We start from the raw sequence: 22,853 nt of genomic DNA, 5'->3' as shown, positions 1-22,853 counted from the left end.
AAAAGTATGAAATTTTAATGTGACAACATTTTAAATGGGATTCTTATCATTAAACATTTCAGTTAAGGAAAAATTTCCTCTCTAGTGATAGCTGAAAAAAGAATTAAGAAAAACTTAGTATTTCATTAATCCTTCTGATTAAGAGTGCAAAAGTAGGAGAGAAGGGAGCAATAAGGTATGACTTACCTCATGCATATATGGATCTACAAGTATTTCAAAAGGTCCAATGGCCAAGGAGATATTTGATGCAGCTGTTGGAATGGTAAGCATGTAATGAAAGGTCTTCTTCCTCATATCATGGGTATATACTGTCTCCACCAAATCTCCATTGGAAACAGCCACCATTGCAGCATCCACTGTAAATTCTAATTTCCATGTACATAATTCTGAGTATGAATCAACACATGGGAACCAAAATCTAGAAAAAAGGATCAACAGTATGAAAATACATTTAAAGTATAACTTACATTTGTTTCTCCCACATATAAATTATTTTAACTTGTACAGAATACATATAAAAAGAAACTTTTTTGTACATAGACTTTGCCTGCTGATACTTTTTATTGAACAACCTAAAAGAATGTGATTCAAGATAAGAACACTGTCTCTGAATGTTACTTGGTAGAATTCCCACTGGGACACAGTGGGTTAAGAATCTGACTGCAGTAGCTCGGGTCACTGTGAAGGCACAGGTTCAATTCCTGACCTGCCACAGTGGATTAAAGGATCTGGAGTCACAGCTGCGGCTCAGATTGAATCCCTGGCCCCAGAACTTGTACATGCTGTGGGTACAGCCATAAAAAAAATGTTATTTGGCAAGATGAGGAAAGTAAATTATGTGATACCTCCAGTTTAAACCCTGAAAAGAGGTAAGCAATTCTTGGTTACTATTTTTTTAATTAAAATAATTTTACTTGTATATTCACAGTCAGTTTTTATGTAGTATTCATTTCTAGAAGTTAATAATGCTTACAATAAAGGTTTTAAAAATATGATATTCAGAATCTATTCCACTAGTCAGGAAGCTGCTTTTCTGGAGTATGCGATGAACTGCATAAATTCAAACAGTGCTGGTAAAGCCAGATATAAAATTTCTATTCAATGTTCTACTCAGATCAGGTTTTATTACATGCCAAGGTCTATACTTAATACTGAAACACAAAGGAAAGTATAAGAAATCATCCCTGGCTTGGAGGAGCTAATAATCTGAGGAAAGTGCACATAAAATAGTATTTCAATAACATGTTGAGCTATGAGAATGAGTAATTCCATGCAACAATAAGGTACATCTCACTACCATAGTGTTACACAAAGAGCATAATGCATATGCTTCCATTTAATAAAGTTCAAAAATAGGTGTAATCTACCTATGGTATTTTAGAAATCAGGATGGTGGTTACCCTCGGGCAGGAGGATATCAAGTGGGGCACAGTGAATGGAAGTGGGTAGAAGTGGGGACTCTGATGCTGGTGATGTTAATGCTCTTTTTCTTGATGTAGTATGAATTCCAAGAGCATGTTCATTTGTGAAAATGTACTGAGTCTTCTAATTACAATTCATGTAATTTTCTGTATGTTTTATTTCAATATAACAATTTTTAAAAATAGGAGTTCCTGGAGTTCCCATTGTGACACAGCAGAAATTAATCCAACTAGGAAACATGAGGTTATGGGTTCAACCCCTGGCCTCGCTCAGCGGGTTCAGGATCTGATGTTGCCGTGAGCTGTGGTGTAGGTCGCAGACGCGGCTCAGACCTGGTATTGCTGTGGCTCTGGCGTAGGCCGGTGGCTACAGCTCCTATTAGACCCCAAGCCTGGGAACCTCCATATACCTTTTGTCTAAAAGGACAAAAGACCAAAAAAAAAAAAAAAAAAATAGGAGTTCCTGTCATGGCTCAATGGTAATGAACCTGACTAGTATCCATGAGGATGCAAGTTCAATCCCTCTCTTGCTCAGTGGGTTGAGGATCTGGTGTTACTGTGAGCTGCGCTGTAGATCAGACACAGTGAGGATTCCACGTTGCTATGGCTGTGGTATAGACCAGCAGCTGCAGCTCTGATTTGATCCCTGGCCTAGGGACCCCATATGCTGCAGATGCAGCCCTAAAAAGCAATACATAAATACATTTAAAAAAAAAAAAAAAAAAGACTGAGATGCTTTTTAGAACAGTAGACCTGGAAAGGAAAGAAGGAGGGAGGACATAGGATTCAGGAGGAATGATTACTGGAACAAGATTCAGAAGAGGTTAAAGCAGCTGGGGATCAAGCTCCTACTTCTCATTTTATATAAATAGACGTACTGCATATACACATAAGAAAGTGCCACTGAAAAATGAAATTAATTGAAATACATAAGAATTAGTAATCTACCTTGTGGAATTTTGATACCCACAAGAGAAAACATGAGCACCTCTCTCTGCCATACTTCCCTCTACACTGGGTACCACAAAATGAAGACCTCCTTTTGGCTGATCCAAAGAAAAATTGATGTGTATCTTTAGGACCTTTAATTCTGCAACAAATAAATACATACATGCATTGATAAATAAATATATAATTAGATAACAATGGTCAATTTAAGGGGAAAGACACTAAACATAAAGTGGGAATCAAAAGCTGACTTTTACATGAAAAACCACTTGCTTAACCTAGTTTAGGCTTTTACCATCTCTTGGCCTCAAGAGTCTCCTTCCACTGGTGTCCTTACATCCACTCAATTCTAGTCACTGCTAGCTGTGTTCTCTCAAAATGCAGGTCATGCCATAGCCTCCTCTCAACATTTTTGACAATGCTAAAGAAAAAAGTTCAAAACTACCACATAGGACACTTAAGACATTCCAGGTCCAATTCAAAACTTACTTTTCAAGTTTGTTCTCTTACTACATTGCTGCATAAATTGTTACCCCTAACTATGACTTTGAGGAGCAGGGGCTGGTAAGTTGGGAAAGACTACCCAAGAATTAACATTATGCAGCATTATTTATTACGTTTGATTTCTATTTAATAAATACATTGTTTTCATAAGATTGAAAGATGTTTCCTTTAATTTTCCCCCCAAACATTATAACCATGTGGGCTTTCTCCAATCCTTGAATGTGCAATGATGATTTTCTATACCTGCCCCCAAAACAGGCAACCCCCTTCCCAAATAAACCAGTCCCCCCACCAGAAACCATAAAAAAAAAGCAAAACCAAAACAAATTCTTTTATTCCCTTATTGTGATTAATTTTTATAAGACTAGGTAAACACAGGCAGAAGGTTACGTATGATCATTATAATGGCTATAACTTTTTAATGGCTATAAAGAAGATTTAGAAATAATGAGAGTAAAAGTCTGCAGAGTGGATGTTAGGAACCCTATGTTCTAGCCTTGGCTTTACTACTAATTGATGACATTCAGCAGGTCACTTACTCTCTATAAACTTAAGATTACTCTTCTATAAAAGGAAGGAATTGAATCAGATGACTTTATAGGATCCTTACCATTATAAAATGATATAATTCTAAACTGATTTACTATTGTATGGCTTCTCAAATCTTAACAAATTGTTCCATATAATTTTTTTTAACTTTCACTTTAAAAATAACAGTGAAGTGAGTTGCTTTTTGTCTAGCCTGACTGTTAAGTTTCCTGTTAGCCAGTTATCCTTAAGAAAAAAAAGAGCTTCCAACTCCTGTATATTTCAACTGATTAATTTACAATTTTGACATCATTAATTTTTATGAAGTTTCTAGTCACTGAATCCAGCATGATTTTATTGTACAGTCAATACATATTGGTATTTTACCATCAACGTGTTTCCATAACTCTGACGGAACCTTAATGCAAAGTTCTCCATTTCCTGCATCAGGATCCACAGCACTAACTGCAGCTGCATAAGCATTGGAAAAATAATTGAGATTTCTCCTGGAAAAAGAGAGAGAGACAGCCAACTTTAACAATAAGCCATATATCTTAGCAAGCATTTTCTTAAATACTTGGCACCATTTGTTTGTAAGCATTATATCATCTTACATAATTCACAGGAATGCTTCTTAGCCAAGTAACTGTTGCTCTATTCCCCAAGACAAAAACCTATTAAACTCTAAATGCAATGGCATATATAGTCTACCCATAGATTCCATGTGATTATTATTACGGCTATCACATTCTTTATTAATTTTGCAATGCCAAAGTCACCACACTTTCCTGATACAAATGCAAAAATACATACAGAACTGAAGAAAAATTATTGTCAATCTGGCAAAAATTTGAATGGATTCAATAAGCTTTATAATCTGACAGAAATCAAGATGCTTCATAGAACAAGTCAGGATGGGAATCAATTCCTCAAAATATAATACTGCGCCCTTTCATGCTCCAGTGCATGACGATGTAAGCTTAAGGAAGGGGAGGAACTTTCAGATGGTTCACTGTTACATCCCCTAAATGACGGGGGACCTTCAAAAAATATTTGTTCAATGGTTACTTGGCCTTATTTCCCATTGGGTCGGAAAACAAACAAACAAACAAACAAACAAACAAAAACCAATTTCCTTATGGAAACACAGAAACACTGCTCTCATTTGACTTTCTAATTTTATTTCATAAAAGCAACTTATATACATATATATGTGTACACACACACACATTTCCTCACTGAAATCAGTTAAAGGGATATGGGAAAAATGGAAGAAAGAGAAAAGACAAGGAATGGCAAGAGCGAAGAACTCCGTGAGCTGTATCCCTGTTGTATACCTTTACATCTATCATTTTGCCGTCAGATGAATCCATAAAGTAAAGTTAGCAGCATTTTACTTTGGCAAAGTAAAGTTAGTAATAAATTCTTGACCTAGTTAAAGACAAGCTTCATATACTCTACAGAGTGCAGGGAAAACAAACAATGAAAACCCATTAAAGAAAACAACGCTGTACACTCTTGATGTGACAGAGGCCGTCCCTACCCCACCTCCAGCTCTCTACTAACTAGGAAGGATGTAACATTTATCATAGCTTTTAACAACTACAAAACACAAGGTTCTGAAAGTAGTTAAGCAGACTTATCAATAATTTTAACACTTTCTGTTAGATAAATATGTAAACTAAAAGGTCTAACACTACTATACATGAAATAGATAACCAACAAGGACGTATTGTATAACACAGGGAACTATACTCAGTAATTTGTAATAACGTGGAGTTCCCGCTGTGGTGCAGTGCATTAAGAATCTGACTGCAGAGGCTTGGGTCACTGTGAAGGTGCAGGTTTGATACCAGGCCCAAGGCAGTAGGTTAAAGGATTTAGCTTTGCCGCAACTGTGGCTCAGATTCAATCCCTGGCCTGGGAACACCCATATGTGCCACAGGGGCAGCTGAAAAAGATAAATAAATAAATAAATAAATAAATAAATAAATAAATAAATAAATAAATAAAATGTATAAAAACTCCAGGACAATAAAAAACAAATAACTTTTTTTTTTTCCAGATATTATCTTGGGCAGGCATGCCCATGTCATGCTGAAGTTCCCAGGCCAGGGATCAAACCTGTACCCAGAGCAGTGACCAGAGCTACAGCAGTGACAATGCTGGATCCTTAACCACTAGGCCACCATGGAACTCTCGTATATAATTTCATAAATTTTAACCACTACCATAATCAGGATGTAGAACAGTTCCATCATTCCAAAAGTCCCTTGTGCTCTGCCTTGTGTCATATAAATGGAATCATACAGAATGCAACATTTTGAGGCTGGCTTATCTCACTAGGTATGTCTTTGAAATTCATCTACAGTGTTACATGTATCAATAGTTTGTTCCTTTTTACAATGAATAATATTCCATTGTATAGATGTGTGCCACAGATTTATTGTTTATTCACTCATCCACTAAAAGACATCTGGGTTTGTTCCCAGCTTTTGGCTATCATAAATAAAGTTGTTATGAACAACCATATGTCAGTTTTTATGTGAATTTAATTTTCATTTTTGTAGCACAAACACCCAAGAGTGGGATCACGAGTCACATGGTAAATATAAGTTTAGCTTTATAAGAATCTGCTAAACTGTTTTCCAGAACTGCTATATCATTCTGCATTCCTATCAGCAAAATAAGAAAGTACCAGTTGCTCTGCATCCTTGCCAGCACTTAGTTATTACTATCTTTTTTTTTTTTTTTTTTTTTCTTTTTAGGGCTACACCCGCATCATATGGAGGTTCCCAGGCTAAGGGTTGAATCAGAGCTGTAGCTGCCGCCCATGCCACAGCCACAGTCACAGCAACGCGGGATCCAAGCCGCATCTGCAACCTACACCACAGCTCATGGCACCACCAGATCCTTAACCCACTGAGCGAGGCCAGGGATCAAACCAGCATCCTTATGGATACTAGTCGGGTTCGTTAGCCACTGAGCCATGACAGAAACTCCCAATACATTATCTATTTTTAAAGACTACTTTGTACATTTATAGGTTATAATTCCTTTTCAATAAAATTTCAAAAACATGAAAACTAGAAGATAGCTAAAGTACTTGTAACTTTCCCCAGTTACCTGTTAAATTTAAAAATAATCACTACTACACAAAAAGATAAACTTAAACATTACATATTAAACCACTAAGGCTTTTTTTTTTTTTATGGGAAATTATTCTCACTTAATCTCCTCATTTCCCGAGAAAAGTTAAAGTGGTCCAAATAAAATGGTCATTATAAATGGAATCTATTGGAAAGCCTGTTTGAGGAACAATTTTCTCATGGTTTGGATTTCAGTGTTTCCTTTCATAATATGAATCAAGTATGTTTCCTTTCATAATAACCTCATAAAAGCCAAAAATTACAAGGCAAGATTATATTAAGTGTTTTCAATTTTCAGAATAATAATGACTGAAAAATATTAATGTGCCCTTGCCCTATAATCACCACCATGCCAATCCCCAGTCTTCCTTAAAGAAACAAAGCTTAAAGATGAGTAATGCCATAGAGGATATTAAAAAACTAGTAAATTAGTCAAAAGAATCTTCTCTAAGAACCTATTATAAATATCCACATTAAAATAATCTGTTAATTTTTTGTCAAATAAATAATGTATGCTTTTTAAAACTATAGGTGCAGATTCTGCAAAGTTTGAGATTCAATTATTTGTAATCTTGTTCTCCATTAAAAAAAATTTCATGGAAGCACAATATACATCAGAAAATATACTCTTAAGTATACAGCTCAGTGAATTTTCGCAAAACCAAAGTAGCCAGTATGCAGAGTAAAAACAGAATTTTACAGAATTCCCATTGTGACTCAGCAGTTAAGGATGCAGCATTGTTTGTGAGGATATGGGATGGATCCCTGCCCTGGCTCAGAGGGTTAAGAATCTGACACTGCCGTAAGCTGTGGCACAGGTCAGAGACACAGCTTGGATCCAGTGTTGCCATGGCTGTGGCACAGGCCCCAGCTGCGCCTCTAACTCAAGCCCTGGCCCAGGAAGTTCCATATGCCGCAGGTGCAACTGTAAAAGAAAAAAAAGAAAAAAACAAAACAGAACTTTACCAAATTCCCAGAAGTCCCTCTTGTAATCACTAACCTAGCCCTGCTTCCCACCAACAAGGGTAGTAACCCATTATTCTGACATCTAATGTGACAGATTAACAATGTAACACAGATTCTTTTATGTCTGACTTCTTTTTTTTTTTTTTTGTCTTTTTGCTATTTCTTGGGCCGCTCCCGCGGCATATGGAGGTTCCCAGGCTAGGGGTCTAATCGGAGCTGTAGCCACCAGCCTACGCCAGAGCCACAGCGACGCGGGATCCGATCCTCATCTGCAACCTACACCACAGCTCACGGCAACACTGGATCGTTAACCCACTGAGTAAGGCCAGGGATCGAACCCGCAACCTCATGGTTCCTAGTCGGATTCGTTAACCACTGCGCCACGACGGGAACTCCTGACTTCTTTTACTCAATGACAAGTTTGTGAAATCCATCCATGTTGCATCTACCTGTTGGCCCTTCAGTCTCACTACTTTTAGAATTCCAATACAGTGAGAATATACCACAATCTATCATTCTACCATTGATGGGTTTTCAGGTAATCTACATTTTGACTATTACAAATGCTGTTGTGAACATTTCTGTTCCTTTTTTCAGTGAACATACTGGATATACACCCAGGAATGAAACTGCCAATCACAGAGTATGAATATATTCAACCTCCACGTACATTTCTATTAGCAGCACTGGAGAGTTCTAGTCACTATAGATCCTTGTCAACACTCAATTTTTCTTCTGACTTTAGCTTTAATAGTTTACTTATAGAATAAATAATTTAATGCCAACAGAAAAATCCAATTTCCAAAAATGGAACCAGTATCAATGTTGATAAAAAGGATTTTTTAAAAGTAATCAAAAGAGCATCTGATATATCATAATAGAAGGTTGCTCTAAAGAAAACTCTACCTTGTGGCCCTGAAAAGACAAAAGACAATAAAAAAAAAAAAAAAAAAGAAAGAAAGAAAGAAAACTCTACCTTAACTTTCTCTATGAAAAAGCCTAGATTTCACTGATTTACAAGCTCAAACTTAAGTCAATTACTTTAAAATAGCTATTTGTGAAAGGCTGAGGCATTTCAAGCCACCAGAAATACTGAACATAGATAAGAATAAAATGGCTCCAATGCTATGCATGTGTGATTATAAGAGGTCCAAATAAGAACTCTATTTATTTCTAGGGTTACCACATTTAAGAAAACACAATGCCAAACCAGAGAGTATTCAGAGAAGGGCAAAGAGAATGGTTAACAAATTTGGAAAGTTTTAAATAAGGAACAGTTGAGAGTACTGAGATGCTACAGCTTCTGGATAAGCGAAAACTTAGGAGAAGACAACTTTTTTTTTTTTTGGTTAGCCACACCCATGGCATACGGAAGTTCCTGAGCCAGGGATCAAATCCAAGCTGCAGCTGTGACCTACACCACAGGTGCAACCTACACTATAGCAGCAGCAATGCCAGAGCCTTAATCCACTGTGCAGGGGCCAGGGATAGAACCCTCAACTTTGCAGCAACCTGAGCCCGCTGCTGTTGGATCCTAATGCACCATGCAACAGAAGGAACTCCAGAAAACAATTTTTAATTAGGATAAGTTTTTGAACATAAAAGCAAAACAGACTGTAGCTTGATGTAAGAAAGGACTTTCTAGAATTCAGAAATAATAAAAGAGGTACTTTAAAAATACAGTGAGCTCTCCGGAGCTGGAAGTATTCACTTATTTCTTAAGTTAGCTTCATTACTACTTCCACTCTTCAGTGAAAATGAAAACAGGAGACAAAAATTTAACTGATTCTTAAAATGTAGGAAAGTAGAGACTTTTCAAGTGAGGTTAAAAAAAGGTCTTCTCAAAGTAGCAAAGCTTGTCTACGGAAGGGAAAGAAACATGGAGGGAAGAGAGAGATGCCGCACTGTAGGCTACCCAGGCACAGAAACAGCTTCTTTGGCAAAGCCTACATTCATTTTATTCTAAGAAGAGAAAAACGTGGCAAAAAAGCAAAAAAACCAAAAACAAACATAAAACCACCAAAGAGCCATAGCTTCTAAAGAAGCAAACTATACCAATAAATAAAATTTAAAGGGAAAATATATTTGGAGGAATTTCAAGTGTTTCAATTATTTTACTGGCCAAAGAAAAAGGAGGGGCAGTTTACACAGATGTTACATAACCAACAAGATTTTTAATTGCTAATACAGGTTAATTTACCAACTCAGCTAACATTTAGTTGGATACAATAGGCAGAAATGTCTTTTAGCTCCTTATCTAAATGTTTCCCCTCCTTATATTCCCCCTACAGTTCAAAGGTGCTGAATCTAAACCAAGGTAAGCACACTCTTTCCATGAAAAATAGGAGAGCCTGGCACCTTAACTTTAAAACAAATAAGAAGAAAATGTGATGAAGTAGTGTATTACTTCTTTGAATGTTAGAATATTCTTGTATGTATTCAAGATCAAGTTTTAATTTTCCATTTCAAATATATCTATTTAATTTGTTTCAGTTTTAGTGGAAACTTTATTGGTTCAGGAAAGAAAGTTACTTTAGAAACAATAAAGGTAACAGAAGTATAGGGACATGCTAGAGACCTTAACTATGTGCCTTTCCCAAAGTTCTCTTTAAAAATAAATAGCATCATTTACAGGATATATCTTTCACATCTAATTGCTAAGCAATATTTCTCCTAAATAACTGCTGCACTTCTGTCTTGTGTCTTATGAATCTAATCAACAAGTTTTCCCTCTTTGGTACTGGAACCAGAAATACCAAACACATCTACAGTTTTCCTCCAGGAACTGTGAAATAACTTAATAGTGTGGTACCCACCATCCCATACTTTTTTACCCTTTGTGCTAATTTCATTAGCTACTTCAAAATACTGTTGCCTAATAGAATTCTAAAACAAACCTCCCCCCTCCTCCCTTGTTCTGGCCTCACGCACTGCATGTGGAAGTTTCCCGGCCAGGGACTGAACCCATGTCACAGTAGTACCCAAGCCACTGCAGTGACATCAGATCCTTAACCTGCTATACCTCAGGAGAACTCCCTCAAATCCTCTTTTGAATAAAGAGAGAATACACAAACAATCGCAAAAATAACTAATGTCACTTCTCTTAAAAAGTAATCAAAATTCTACAGCCAGGAAAAAAAGGAGGGATTGTAATGAGTATTTACTAAGTCACCACAACTAAGAGAGCTCTGGTACCAGCTGAAAAGAAAAATTTAAATATATTCTCTTTCCCAATTTCCTAACCTCACTTTTGAAAAATCTCCTTTGTGACTTCCTTTTCTTTATTAATAATATAGAAGTGGTGAGGTATCCTATCGCTAGAGAAAAATTTTAGGGGATATTGTCACCTCAAAATTAACATGTTAGAGTAATGTTAATTTTGCTTCCTCAACAGACTTGGAGTCCACTGTTCCTGTTACTGCAGTGTCACAGACTATCTTCCTTGAGAACTGAGCTGCAGTAACTAATAAAGCAGCATACAAAAACTGTGTTATATAACTGCCAAACGGAGAAGCTTCTTACCCTGCCATTAAATGCAGAGTTCTAAGCTCGTCAGTGTAGCTATTTCAGCCTTCTATCAAGGCAATGGCTCCTTTACATGTGCCTTTTCCATCCATTAGTGGTAATATACGTATTTCTCCAAAGGCAGATGATTGTTTTTGTTCTGGGGGAAGAGGCGGCAGATGATTTTGTAATAAATCTGTTTATGTCGGTTCTACATGTGTGGCTGTAAAAGCATGTAATTTCAACAAATCACCTTTATAAAGTGGGAAGTCACGACAGCAATCAGAGAGTCCCTGAATTTTCTCAATTCTCATTTTATTTTCTCTGAGTTTGAAAGGATTCTAAACCAATGATTATTGAGATAATTGCCTTAAGGTAAATATTATATAGTTAGACGAGTTAAAAATACCATCTTGACTAAAAAGAGGATATAGTTTATTTAAAAAAAAAGAATTTATAGTTGAGATATTCTATCCCAAAACACTGAGAATCAAAGAAATGATATAATCCAATGCTATCGAAGCTTTGAAAAAAACAATGCCTTCAAATGTGGCTGACGGTATTTAAATCAGTACAGATCTTACCAGAGCACAATCAAGCAAAATACTAGAAAGAGCCATAAGAATAATAAGTAATCCTATCTTCCTAAGGGAATAATTCAAAGGGGAAAAAAACCTGGAAAATAATCATGCAAACCACAGTATATTGAGTGGAGTATTATCTGACCATAAAAATGACAAAAAAATGAAGCCTACTATGTTACACATGGAAAAGTGAAAACAAAGTAAGTGAAAAATGTAGAACATAAAACTGATGACAAAAATACAATTTACTGAGGAAGTATCAAGAGATCCAATATTTAAGGTGAAGAAATGAGATATTTCAGGTAGTATTTTTATATGATATTCTAAAATTATCAAACATTTTATAGAATATTTTAGTTTCTGGTCTACAGATTCCAGTACCATCTAACTCACTGAGCATTACTTTAATATCTATGAAGTATTTTTTAAATATTAAAAGTAGAAAAATGGCTAAGAAAATTTATTTAAAGTTATCTGGTAATTGCTTTAAAACTGTAGTCTGAAGAAAGGAAACTTTCTTAATAACTTACTATGTTGGCAGAATTAGTAATATTTCTTGATCCTAATGTGCAGAGTATAAAAGCAACAGAAATTATAATCAGAAAAAAAAAACAACCTGGAAACTAGAGTCTAATAACATAAGAAAAAAACAAACTTAATCCAATCATATGAAAACAAAATAACTGTTAGAATTATCAACTTTTAAGGTGTGTAACTTACTGTTTTGATTCATTGTGACAAACTTCCAAGGTTGGATCATTGTAAATAAAAGCAGCTTCTAAATCATTGATCCTTACTCGGTATATTCTACACTGTTTGCTGTTCAATTTGATTCTGTTTAAGTTTGCAACTGTGGGAAATATAGTCAGTTCCACAAATCCCTGTAAAGACAAAGAGTAATAACTTCATTATAATTAAGATGGGTATGTTTAGAACACGTCTGATTTCTACTAATTATACACAAACTACACTCCAGAGACAGAATCCCAAATGGCTACACACATACAAGTGCTCTCCAAGCACCTTTACTTCAAGTATGGTTGTCCTAGTGACTGAATGGGTGTGAACTATGAATATTTTCACATTCACCATCAGTGAAAATTAGACCATCTGCTAGAGAGAAAAAGGTAAAAGAACTTACTACTCTCAAATATAAGAATTCCTAAACAGACAGTAATCCAAAGAGGGAGGAAAGAAAAGAAAGTGATACAGCAAAAAAAGAATCAAAACCAATTTGTAAGTAAAAGAATGTAGCCCCTCAAAACAGGGTACAAAAACAACATCACCGAAGCTAACAAGTATGAGTCTCTGCTCATAGGAGTAAATCAGGAAATGTGAAATGGCTAGAGTTGCAAGAGATATTCAGGCAAGTAGGGAAAAATCTATTGTCACCTCAAGAGCAGCAGATAGTTCAAAGTGCTGGATGATTTTGTACCAAGTTGTCCCAAAAGCCATATACAGTTCTACCATGTTAGCTGTGTGGTGATGAAAGTTAAATACACTGTTTTCCGCCCTGCTGCATTGACTCAAATAGGCGAAAAGGAGCAGTAAAACATGGAACGTTTTATTTAATATCCTGTGTTAAAAACACAAAATATGGGAGGGCATGAAAGAGTAACATTTCAGGGGCTGCAAAGTAAACAGAAAAATTTCAGAGACTGCAGCAGGAATCTAAGGTGAAATTCAGGCAATAATCATAAAGAACTAGGTTATAACAATTATAATGGATACCATTTAATGAGCACTACTATATGCCAGATATTTTACTAGATACTTTCATATGTTTTTTCTAATCTCAACAACCACTTTAAGAGCTAAATACTACTTTATACCTTTTATAGGTAAGTTGAAACAGTTAAGAAAATTTAATCATTAATAGGTGGAGAACTGAGATTCACACCTACATCTAAACAATCCCAAATGATTCCCACTATGCCATAACGTCTCCCACTGTAATGCTTTCAAATAATATGCAAGCATTTTTTTTTAGATAACATTCAGCCCAACTGCTCAAAAGCCTACCGAGTCTACAGGCCCTCTTCCTCCAGTTCCCAAGTAAGAAGAAAGTCATATACCCTTAAATTAGATCATTTAGAAAGATCTATGTAGAAGAAAATAAGAACAGAAACAGCAGAAGCAAAAACACTGTTGAAGTCTGAGTTTACAGGTATTTATAACTGAGCAACTTTAGGGAGAAAGGCCCAAATTTCCTTAATTAGCATTACCAGCAATCCAACGACCAATCTACATAAATGAGCTTGGATCAGCCAAAGACAGCAAGAAAGATAATGTCAAAAGTGAACTAAAAAAGATTATAGAGAGTGCTGTTAACAAGTAATTACATGAGTGGGACATAAGAATAGGCTTTGGCTTTCTCAACCAAGGTCAGCAATAACAAACAGTGAATGAAGTTTATTTCATGAAGATAGTGAAAGCCCAGTCTCCTTGTATTATATGGTCTCTGACACCACCTAGCGCCCTAAACTATACCTGCCAGCAACGTCCATACCCACTGATTGGCCTCCAATCCCTGTTATCTTTAGCCACTAGCATAACTGCAAGCCCCCCAAGGTCATCTAACCCCTCACCTACTCTTTTCTCCTTCTTGTTCCTTGCTCTCTCCCCATAGCTGATCGTCTTCCTAGAGTCTCTAACCCATTTTAACTAACTCCCCTGTGCAATTCAATGTTTTCAAAACTCCTCTACTTTCTAGTCTTAGATAAACATCTCTTGAATCACCCTTAAAAAAAAAAACTACTAATTCTTTCATTTACCATCAATTAGAAGAGGGGAAAACTGAAAACATCTATCTCTCACTACTATTTCTAGACCACTTACAGGATTTTTACATAGCATATGCTATAAGAACAAGAGCAGAATAGTATCATTGTTAAATACATGTACTCTTGAAGTAGACTGTCTACATTCAAATCCCAGCTGCACTGCTTAGTCAGTGTAGGATCTTGAGCTAGGTCACTCTAGCTCTCCGTACTTCAGTTTCCTCATCTGTAAAACAAGAGTAATGATACTACCTACCTTTTGGTATAACAGAGATTTAATACACGGACAGCACTTAAAATCATAGCTGGCATCTAGTAAATATTTTTACTGTTATTCTTTTCCTCTGCATTCATGCCATACAAGTACACCATCCTCTATTCCTTTCATTAATATCTCCCAAATTCAACATTCATTGAAGGTTCCTACTTTCCCTTTCTAGCTCATCTCAGCCATCGCTCTACGTGACATAATGTGGATATAGCTGATCTATACAGTAACATTATTTTGAAGTTCCTTGACTTTAATTCCTACAATCTTCAATGCCATTCCAGGATAGCAATCAAGATCACACTATGAGGGAGTTCCCGTCGTGACGCAGTGGTTAACGAATCCGACTAGGAACCATGAGGTTGCGGGTTTGATCCTTGCCCTTGCTCAGTGGGTCAAGGTTCTGGCGTTGCCGTGAGCTGTGGCGTAGGTCGCAGACGCGGCTCGGATCCTGCGTTGCTGTGGCTCTGGCATAGGCCAGCAGCTACAGCTCCGATTCGACCCCTAGCCCGGGAACCTCCATATGCCGCAGGAGCGGCCCAAGAAACGGCAAAAAAAGACAAAAGAAAAAAAAAGAAAACTATGGTTACCAAAAAGAAAAAAAAAGAAAAAAAAAAAGATCACACTATGAAAGATACCTCATCACTGCTCAGGACTGCTCTGCTGTTCATGTTTTAAACTTGAACATCCACAATGCCTGTCCTTCTGCTCCTCTTATTACTTCTCTATCAGTCCTCCTACTCAACCGCATGAAATTTCCCTACTCCTTGGCCTCCTCCAGTTTCTCACCACCATCCTTCTTGGTATTTTTTTGGGCTACTCTCTTCCCCACTGGCCCAAGATTCTTAACTTCAACCACTCTTCCACCAGCTATCAATTCTCTTGTCCTTCTGGTACCTCTTTCCTTCCACTACTCCATTAGAGGCCATCCCCTGCAGTATTCTCAGAAACCCTGCTGTATTAATTACCCTATAATTACAATCTCCTCTCTATAGGACTTCTTCCTATGCATTCAAACATGTTCAACTCTCACCTGTCTTTTAAAATCTTGATGGGAATTCCCATCGTGGTACAGTGGTTAATGAATCCGACTAGAAACCATGAGGTTGCAGGTTCAATCTCTGGCCTTGCTCAGTGGGTTAAGGATCCGGCATTGCCGTGAGCTGTGGTGTAGGTTGCAGACGCAGCTTGGACCCCTCGTTGCTGTGGCTCTGGCGTAGGCCAGTGGCTACAGCTCCTATTAGACCCCTAGCCTGGGAACCTCCATAAGCCATGGGAGCGGCCCTAGAAAAGGCAAAAAGACACACACACAAAAAAAATCTTGAGATCTATGTCACCTCAAATAAATTAAATTTTGCCCTTTTCCTGGAGTTATTATACCTCGATTCTGAACTAACATTTATCCCTAGAGCCCCAAAACATTATAATGGTCCACTAGTCAGACTGAAAGTACAAGTCTCTGGAGGTCAAGCAATAAAGGGGTTCCCAAATCTATTTCAAAGTAGGACTAGTGTGCTTATTTCCCCAGTTCCAGAACATACAGTATATATTTCAGTAATTGGCAAATCCCCATATTGACTCTCTGAACGAGGACTACAGTAGAAGGACGAAGTGGATTTAATGAGCTACCCATTCCTCTTCCCCAAGATAATAAATGCAAGTAGACATCCCTTGCATAACTGCAGAGATTAGTACCACCACTGATTTGAAAGATGCCTACTACATCTTCGTTTAACTCAATTATTTAGCCAGCGCAAAAGTCTAGTAGGTTTTGCAAACTTCTGTTTACCAAAGGGGAAACGTAGTGGTGGAGTGTGTGTGGATAGATTTGGGGGTTGGGATTGATATATACACACTACTATATAGAGAATAGATGGGTAACAGGGACCTACTCTATAGCACAGAAAAATTTACTCAGTACTGGGTGGTAACATACATGAGGAAAGAATCTGAAATGGAATGGATATATGTATATGTATGTGTGTGTATATATGTGTATACATATATATATATATATATGATTTACTTTGCTATATGCCTGAAATTCATATAACTTTGTAAGTTAACTGTACTCCAATAAAAATTTTTTTTTAAAGTCTAGTATGTTTTGGAGAATAATGGCGAATTACCACAAACTTGCCAATCACAGCCATTATCTGCAGATGTAGTAGTTTTACCACAGCAAATCAGCACAGCTCGATAGGTAATACTACAACTAATTATCAAGCAAATACTTTTTTCCTCCACTCCTATCTGAACAACAACAACAAAAAAAAACCAGAACCAGGTTGTCTTTAAGACATCAGAACTCCTTTACTGTCATTTAGCAACTAGTAAAGTGTATCAACTCTCCTGCTCAGTCAAAACATAGTCCCAAAGTCTCTTGACTGTAGAACAGCCCAAAGAGAATGACACTGTTACATTATGGTATCTGGACCTGATGAGAAAGGAACTATAAGTTCCATAGAAGCCATAATAAAAAAAGCATATGGGATGGCAGAGGACCAGAGTTAAATCCCATATAAGTTTAGGGGGCTGTCACATCAATAAAACTTCTAAGGTTCCAGTGGCCTGAGGCATATAAAAATCAATCTTCTAAAGTTAAAGATAAGTTGCTTCGCTTTGCACTACCCAACAAGATGTGGGCGGTGGGGGAGAGAGACACAAAAGTCGGCAGGCTTCTTTGGATTCTGAAAACAGTACATATTTAGGCAACCTATAAGGCTGTCAGCTTTGAGACAAGTCTGGGGCAAGAAAGCATTCTTCAGTAGGTCCAGGCTGTGGTTCAAGCTGCCCACCACTTGGGTCCAAATAACTCAGTATATCCAATGGTATAGGGAATGTCCATGCCAGACAGGGATGCTTTAATGATGCTGGCCTTCTCTGAGAGAATGACAGTGCACTGTCATTCCTGGGGTTTCAGTGGAAACCCATGACCTCTTCTGCCAACATCTATTTTCCATTTGGAAAACAACTACTGGTTTGCTACTAGACCCTGCAGTACAGACTGAACATATGACCATGGGTCTCCCAAAAATTTCAGGTCATTTTTGTTACCTGAAAGGACCATCGTGAACTGAGTATAAGAAGCTCTGAAAAATAAAACTGGACATGTACGGCAGCTTTCCACTTTTAAAAGGAAACACCTCTGGACCAGGCCCAAGCAGTTGACAAGGCAAAACAAGTAAACAATGTGAGCAAATGACTCAGAATCCAATGGGACTTGCTCCCACTGCATCTCCACCTTTCCCTCAATCCACATCCATGGCTTCATGGAGAGTTCTCCATGATCAATTAACTGAACAGGATAAAGCACAAGCCTGAATTTGACTAAGTCTGGAAGTGGACAATAGCTGTCATCAGAACCTACTGTAGTGTGGTCCTGAAAGACACTGGGCAAAACGCTGGGAAATACAACTGGTTGTACACTATGTACAGAAGCAGAGATGACCTGAAGTACTGATCCATGGGCAGTTGCTGAGTTGGCCAACTGGTTAGGAATGTGGAAAGAACAAGTCTAAAAGACTGAAAATAAGAAGATGGTAGAAGTAAGGAGATAAATGAATTTCTCAGAGTAATTTTCATCACATAAATGACCATCAGAGGCATCCTCAAAGACTACAGAGGGGGCCTTCAATCCAATAGATGTCACAGACTCTTTCCTTAGCCACCATGCTCAATATACAAAGAGGTCACTGTGGCAAGAATGGAAGCTGTGAAAGAACCTAATCCACCCTCCAACCCAAAAGCTGATCTGATTACCACCACTCCTGAGTGCCCACCTACCAAGACCAGAGGATCAAAATAAGCTTCTAATACAAGACCTTCCCAGGAAGAATCAGTCAATCACTAAGCGGTAAAGTAAATACATTAGACAGCTGGTATCATAGAGTGAGACAATAATTTCTCCCTATAAAACAGACATATTCTGGAGTTCCCATCATGGCTCAGTGGTTAATGAATCCGACTAGGAACCATGAGGTCGTGGGTTCGATCCCTGGCCTTGCTCAACGAGTTAAGGATCTGGCATTGCATGAGCTGTGGTGTAGGTCGCAGACGCAGCTCGGATCCCATGTTGCTGTGGCTCTGGTGTAGGCTGGCGGCTGCAGCTCCAATTCAACCCCTAGCCTGGGAACCTCCATATGCTGTGGGAACGGCCCAAGAAATGGCAAAAAAGACAAAAAATAAAAAATAAAAAATAAAAAAATAAAACACATATTCTAGATTTTTCCTTCTCTAACTATAACATATCAACACGCTATCCTATACATGCCTCCATATGTACAGAAAAGTGTGGCCAGTGGGCTCTTATACACAAAATTTACAGGCTCTATCTTTTGTCCTTTATCCAGAAGCATCTGCCATGATCAACTGCTTAAAGCTCAGTTACAGCACCAATTGAGACCTTCAACAGGATGCCATCTTAAACTAGTGGACAATATAGAGTCATTGCTCCATAACCAAAAGAGATCTGGGAACCAAGCAGTAAAAGTTGGAGTGACTATACTCACTACCGCTTCAAAAATCCACAAGAATTTCTGCTTTCTGCCTTTATGACCTTGAGTTAACTATGTTCAGAAGTCCTAGTGGCCAAGGGAGGAATGCATCCACCAGAGCACACAGTCATGGTTCTATTAAACTGGAAGCTGAGACCTGACTACTTTGGCCTCCTCATGCCATTGAAACAACAGGCAAAGAAAGACGTCACTGTATTGGCTGGAATGACTAACAGAAATTGAGATTTGGCTCTACAATAAAAGCAAGAATTCCTTCTGCAATCCAGGGGGTTCACTGGAATGCCTCTTAAATCCACGTGATCAACAGTCCCAACAAATGGAAAATTGAAACAACTCAATGAAGTCAAAACAAGCAAGGATGAAGATTCTACAGGAATGAAGGTCTAGGGCAGACCAAAAGAAATGCTGTCAAAAGGAAAAGAGAAAAATGGAATGGACAGAGGAATAAGAAAGATGTGTTATACCAACTCTGACCTTGACACCAGCCAAAGAAAGCAGGGCTGGAGTTCTCAAGTGATGTAGCAGGATAAAGATCCTCTGTTGTCACTGCAGCAGCTTGGATCACTGTTGCAGTGAGGGTTTGACCCCTGGCCCAGGAACTTCCACATGCAGTGGGCATGGCCAAAAAAAAAAAAAAAAAAAAAAGAAAGAAAGAAAGTAGGGGCTGTAGCAATTAATTTTCACATTCTTTTACCCACTTTTCTTCCACTATCTTATATGAAAGATACTGGTGATAGCTAATATTTTAGATGGGAATAGTACTGAACTGCCATTTCTTCACACTAATACTTTAGTTCTGGGATTAGCAAACATTTTCTTAAAGGGCCAGGTAGTAAACAGACATTATGGGCCACACGGTTTCTGTCACAGCTATTCCACTCTGCCACTGTAGCTCCAAAACAATCACAGATACAATATAAATAAACGGATATGGCTGTGTTCAAATAAAACTTTACTCAGAAAAACAGATAGTTAGCTAATGGCAACACTTAACAATAGTTGATAAGACTTTGTTGAGCTGGCAACACTTTCATCTCAACTAAAGATGAGAGAGGCTGATTAGCAACAAAAGAGGTAGACTGCTCCAGATATTCACCCTTTGTCCCTCTAAATCTGCTCTCTACTCTACTCTGTACCCCAGAGATTGCATTAACTGGGCACTAGCCCCGCCGGCTGATGGTTGGTCAAAGGGGAGGCACAAAGAGGAATCTGAAAGCAGAAGAGTGAACTCCTTATATTTATTCCCCCCAGTTCCTCTTTGCCAGGCTGAGGGAAGCAGCAGCTCTGCTCTTCAAAGGCCATAGCTCCTGTAAGGCAAGTTTCATCTACAGATAGAGTAGGTTCTAGTAACTTCTTCCTTCCTTTGTTCTTTCAAGTTTAGAAGCGATAACTTGTTACTAACCTAGGGTGCTCCTCCAACTCTTGTTGGTTTCTCTTAACCCTGCTTGTTCTAAGTAGTCAATTATTACTTCCCCTCAATTAACCTGGAGAATGTGCCTTCTACAACCCTAAACCATACACCATCCAACCAATCTTTCCAACGGGAAATCTAAAAATCATCTTCAAGTCCTTTCAAGCATTCCGAATAAAAGTCATCAGCAATTCTTTCTGGCCTATCAATGTACCAGGGCAGAGGATGTGAAGGGAGAACGACAGACAGAAAGGAGTCGCAGATAACTCTTAGGTCATCCTTGACTATAAATGGCTCCATCACTTGCTAACTTTGTGCCTTTAAGAAATTTACTTATCCTCCATCCTTTCAGCTTCTTTATTTATAAAAGTAAGAATTAAAATAGTATCTACCTCATAGGGTATTAGTGAAGATTAAGTGAGGTCATACACATAAAATCTTAGAAGATGGCCTTACATGTGTTATGTACTTAATAAATGTTTATCATAAATCGATCATGTAAACTCTATGTCTATACCATATTTACCTCCATTCGGGGCTAAGTCATTTCTACCCTAGATTACCCAGTAACCTCTTCACTCGACTCTTTCTCATAACTTCCCTACCCAATTCATACAGCACAACACACCGAAGGTATCCTTCCATGAAGTATACCATGAAGCATAAGGTAAATGATCATATGCAAGCAATTCTGAAAGAGAAATTCCTTAAATGAAAGGATTGGACTTTAAGGGTCCTTAGAAATCTAAGATTCTATGATTCTAATGAAAAGGTTACATTTTTAAATATAGTTCATTTTAAGTAAACAAGTTTGAAAGTGAAGTTGATGGCTCTCAAAGAAAACCGGCTCTAAGATTTTGTCCTATTTAAAACAGATTCCCCCTGAGAGGAAATTAATTACTTGGGTTATCAAGGAGTCTTGTAGAATGGATATATCAGCAATCCATATATCTACATTGAAAGGGGGGGATGGTTACTAGATTTCAAAAACATTACTTAAAACTTTACTACAAACCAATGCCACCTAAACAAAGTCAGCCAAGAACCAAGAAATAAAAGGGGCCCTTAAAAGCCAAGTTAATGAGTCACTGTGTGTCTTTACCTTAATTAATTTTCTCGTAGAAAACTCACTGTGGACTTATTCTTGTTTCATACACAATTTTAAAATGTTTGGTGATACAGACTTATATTGAACAACGGATTAAAACAAGTAAAACTGTAATTAGGAAATAGGGAGGAGGAAAAAAAAAAAAGAATTGAGGAGGCAGCCAGAACACTAACAAAGCCATGGCCCTTGGAGGCACACAGATCCTAATTCTAATTCTTATTCTCAAAATACAGTTACCTGGAAAGGAAAGTTCCTTAAGTATACTGTAAAGGATGGACTTGTTTTTGCTTACAATTGTTAAGAATACACTTACCACAACAGATTTTCTCTGGAAGTTTATGTTGTTGATGCAGACGACCTGATGGGTTGTATATTGAAAAACAAAGAAAATATTTCGATTATTAAATAGTGCACAATTCTATCCAATTATAAACAAGAACTATGTTCTAAGCAGCTCTAAAGCACACTTAACTTACATGTTAAAATCCCAGAAATTGGGTTAACTTGCTCTTTTTAAATTTGCCAACAGACCCGAAAACAAATTTCGTTAGACAAAAATGCAGCTTAGCACTTTAAGAAAAAGGTTTATTAACCTGAAAAGGGCAATAAATCTGCTGAATCACACTATCAAAACATTTTCGCCCTACAAACACCATTTCCATCACCGTGAGTGGCTTCTTGCTTCCCGCAAGGTTTCCCAGGCCCACTAGGTCAGTTTCAAGCAATCACAAAATATAATGAAAACCAAAAGAAGAAAAGGGAATGAAAAAATACTTATAGCTTATATGGCCTTGGGCTTTCAAAGCCCTTGTCTCCTTTCTTCCTGTTCATTCTGGCGGGCTCCAAACCAGTCGGCGGCATGAAGGGATCCTGCGGAGCTCGGCTTCCCGGCTTCCCAGGGTGCGGTGGAACATTACCGGTCTGCGGGACCTGACACTCGCCGCTTCCCCACGCTCCCAAAAGCCATGCCCTACTGCCGGGGCTCCCTAGGCACCCACGCCCGGCCCTGCCCGATCCTCTGCCGCCGACGCCTCCAACTTGCTCCAGCGATCAGGGGTCCTTCAGGAGTCTCTGCTAAGCTTCTGCCGCGGAGACGCTCCTCACAGAAACCACCCACGGTGCGGATCAGCCGACATCTTGTCACCTCTGAACTTCGACGTCAGCG

General features: G+C 38.0%; 1 protein-coding gene across 1 annotated transcript in view; it reads right to left on the bottom strand.

Annotated features, from left to right (window-relative positions):
• TAF2 (TATA-box binding protein associated factor 2) overlaps positions 1–22,853 on the bottom strand; it is an 87,202-nt gene extending 64,349 nt beyond the window's left edge. Inside the window, exons 1-6 of the mRNA XM_021090551.1 lie at positions 22,467–22,853; positions 22,002–22,056; positions 12,325–12,485; positions 3,789–3,907; positions 2,370–2,511; positions 187–418 (exon numbers count right to left, since the gene is read on the bottom strand). Of these exons, the coding sequence (XP_020946210.1) occupies positions 187–418; positions 2,370–2,511; positions 3,789–3,907; positions 12,325–12,485; positions 22,002–22,056; positions 22,467–22,549 (792 nt within the window). The 5' untranslated portion in view covers positions 22,550–22,853. The remainder of the gene's footprint in view (positions 1–186; positions 419–2,369; positions 2,512–3,788; positions 3,908–12,324; positions 12,486–22,001; positions 22,057–22,466) is intronic.

This window comes from Sus scrofa, chromosome 4 (genome assembly GCF_000003025.6).
Source record: "Sus scrofa isolate TJ Tabasco breed Duroc chromosome 4, Sscrofa11.1, whole genome shotgun sequence".
Taxonomy (NCBI): Eukaryota; Metazoa; Chordata; class Mammalia; order Artiodactyla; family Suidae; genus Sus; species Sus scrofa.
The sequence above is the reverse complement of the archived record's forward strand: the minus strand, read 5'-3'. Positions and strand labels throughout refer to the sequence as shown.